This window comes from Charadrius vociferus, unplaced genomic scaffold (assembly GCF_000708025.1).
Source record: "Charadrius vociferus isolate BGI_N301 unplaced genomic scaffold, ASM70802v2 scaffold377, whole genome shotgun sequence".
Taxonomy (NCBI): Eukaryota; Metazoa; Chordata; class Aves; order Charadriiformes; family Charadriidae; genus Charadrius; species Charadrius vociferus.
In genome coordinates, this window is record NW_009649456.1 from 964,147 (window position 1) to 967,531 (window position 3,385).

Consider the following 3,385-nt stretch of genomic DNA (forward strand, 5'->3'; position numbering starts at 1 on the left):
GGCTCCTGCCTATCGCTTTCCCCTCCCTCATCGCCTTTGTTTGCTGGCCGGAGTGTCGCCGGTGCCTGAGATGGTGCCTGAGCGCAGGGCATTCCCGACCCCGGAGCGAGGTTTCCCCGCCTACCACCACCACCCGGAGAGCTCTGGGTTGGGCTGTTCCTTGTTAGAGGAGAGCACCTCAAGGCAGGCAGCCAGCAGGCGAGCCCCTAATCGCTTTGACACCACCAAATCTGTGAGAGGCGCTGCTCTTTATCTGATTATCAGTGAGTTTATACTTGCAGTCCATTTACCGTGAGCCTAAACTTTCTCTAGCTGCATCTGATACTGCAGTGATCTGATTTAAGATGCTGTTGTATGTGAAATAATGATCGTTCCATCTGTGGGGCCCTGCTGGTTTGATGTTGTGGAGACACTCGTTTTAAACGGGACGGTCTTTATCTTCACACCTCTGCCCACAACTGGGTGTAAGCATTATGAGTGTATCTGGAAGTGCTTCCACTATGTTTTGTGCATGAAATCCATTTTAATTAGCATTAATATCTATTGTTTTTACCTATGTGTTCAGGTAGGCAGTTTTTCTTTAAAATTTCTCTCTGCTTTTTCCTGAAGTCAGTACTATGGCAAAAGTTAAGCCACAAGGTATAGTGCAGACATGCAGTAAACTGTTCTCACCCTGCAATACTAAAGGGAATGCTGTTTCCATAACGTTTCCTATTCTGCAGCTAGTGGTCCAGCAGAAATTTCCATTTTTATAGCACCATCACTGACAAGTGGCCTAAAGAAGTGTAGTAGCCTGTATGCTGCGACCCAGCTGCAGTTGAACAAAAAGCTAGACAAGTCTTTACTTTCATGCATTTTGTGTATTTTATTTATTTCTTTCATTTTAAAGTGTAACTAATAAAAAGATCTGTTCTTAAGCAGAATATTTTCTGGGTTGCACAGTCATCAAGAAAGGTGTTAATTTTTTTTTTCAGTCAAGAAAATGGTGATAAAGTGATAAGCCATGAACAGGTGATACACAAAAAGCTATTTTTTCAGTTAACAACATGACATGAAACATGATATCCCCTTTCAGTGTTAGTGAAAGAACATGTTACTTTTGGTATCTTTTTAGTTGCAAACATACTTTCAAATTGTGTCAAATGTTTTCCTTTATTATTTTAGGTATTTTGGGAGAAATCTTGAATACCTGCAGAGAACACTAGAGCAAACACATCACCTGGAAAACATACAGAGTACCAAGAAGTGGATTCTTGATATCCACCTTGTAACCTGAGTGGACTTTTATTTATCTTTTAAACTTCTCAATATTTACAATGAATGGGCACAGTGATGAAGAAAGCATAAGAAACAGCAGTGAAGAATCAAGGTAAGTACTCGCTCATTTCAGTTATTTTTGAATAGGTATTCTATATATTGTTTACTACAGCTGGTTCATATTTGAACTTGGTGCCAAAGCTTCCTAGTCAGCAAGCAGGCCATAGTTAGGAGGGCTGGATGTGCTTTCTTACAGGTGCTTAAGCTGCTTGTTACATTCACATTGCTTCAGCTAAGAATTGTAATGATCTTGTATAAACCTTACATAATAAAGCTTAAGTAGTATTAAAACCGCATCGGCATCCAGCAGAGTAGTATTACTCTTTTGAGGGGGAAAAAAAATGTCTGAAGTGTCAGAAATTGAAACACTGGGTTAGAATGTTAAAATAATGCTACTGTCTATAAAGTGCAAGGCACACATGCGTAATATGTCTTGTATAAAACCCTAACTAGGGTGGAGCAGTAAGCTGTTCATTTTAGTTTTTGATAAAGAGTACTTCATGCTTCTTACTTCTTTAGAGCTGTCAGAGCAGTATAACTGGAAGTGTTAACTTCGTATGTGTTTTCTGAAGTGAAAGTAGAGTTTTCCAGCTGTTCTTTTTAATTAAAAAAAAATAAAAAATCAGTCCTCTAATGTTGAATGCTAGTCTTCTAGCATGTGCAGAGCGTTTGCATGTTTGGAAGGGGCAGATTAGAACTTCCCTGCATCCATGCAGGATGACAGCCAATTTGTAGGAGTAGAATTAAGTTCTCTTTCTAGAATAGTGTCAAGTTTAAAAAGTCCCTTCTGTGCTAGAAAGTTTAGATTTCTAAAACTGGAAATATGATGAATACTGAAGGTTTAAGAAGTCAAAGTAAACCTGCAAATAAAAAGTGGGTTTAGACTTGTCTTCTAAGAGGTGGTTCTGACTGTTAGTCTACCCATCTGTCTTTCTGCCCCTCTTTCTGCTCTCAGCCTGTTGAACTAGTTAGCTGATTTTGTCGGTCAGGGTAATAAAGAAAACTGTGTTCTGCGGACTTTGTGGAAAATTCCAGTTGGGTAGAGAGAGATCGAAATTACTGCCTCAAGTGAAGAAATGCAAGAAGAATGTAATTGACAGCTGATCAGTCAGCACATGCTGGCCATTAAGCTTGCATGTAACAAAGTGTGTGATGCAGTGGGAAGAAGGGGAAGAGAGAAGTGTTTAAACAACTTTAGGTGATAATTACAAAGTAATCTATGAACAGTAAAATTAAAGAAACTTTAGTAACTTTTGTGTATTTTTATGTCAAGCTTCTTCTTGTATAAAGGAATGTCCTAGAAAGACAGTAAATTTGCAATCTTGTGAATAATTTGTAAGCTCTAATACATAGTCATTTTTGAAGATTCCTGCTTCCAATAAAGTTAATACTGTTCCAGTTAGCAAACAAATTTGGGGTTTCTTGTAGTAAGGGGCAAAAATATTCCTGGTTACTTTAAAAAAAAAATAAATCCTTGTCAGGTGAGAAGAGAAAGTTGAACAAATAAAACAGTGTGAGCAAGGCTGGTCTTCTGGACTACAAGATCTCTAACAAACATGAATTTATGAGGGACAAGTCCGATGATTTTGTGTGTGAATTTTCTTACTACTTGAAACAAGCCACCTTGCTAAAGATATGTGGGAAAACAACTTTGTATCAAACAGTAACTGCCCATAAATACCAGTATATCACAGTTACTTAAAAGCTGTAGCAATTCATAAGATTAAACAAGCTCAAAATCTTAAAGTTCCCAGCAACTTAATTAAAAGTAAGTATCAGGAGGTTGCATAATACTCAAAACTTGATACTTGCCTGTGAAGTGAGACCTTGTTCTTCGTCTTAAGTGTCCTGCTAAGTCTATCTTAAAGATTTAAAAAGTTTTAAAATGCTGATACTTTTTTTCCTAGGTTTGCATCAGTCATTAACCCCATAGCCTAATTCACATAAATTGCAGGCAGGTCTTGAAAAGTTTATTTTCATGTTTGCGATATATTATCAGGAAACTGTGAAAGGTGAAACTTTTCCATTTTAAATTGTGGAACTCTTCTGTCTAGCCTGGTTCTGTTAT

At 37.8% G+C, this 3,385-nt stretch overlaps 1 protein-coding gene across 1 annotated transcript in view; it reads left to right on the plus strand.

Moving 5' to 3' along the window:
* Nucleotides 1-1,162: 1,162 nt before the first annotated feature.
* CHD1 (chromodomain helicase DNA binding protein 1) overlaps nt 1,163-3,385 on the plus strand; it is a 57,388-nt gene continuing 55,165 nt past the window's right edge. The window contains exon 1 of the mRNA XM_009889698.1: nt 1,163-1,369. Within this exon, the coding sequence (XP_009888000.1) occupies nt 1,317-1,369 (53 nt within the window). The 5' untranslated portion in view covers nt 1,163-1,316. The remainder of the gene's footprint in view (nt 1,370-3,385) is intronic.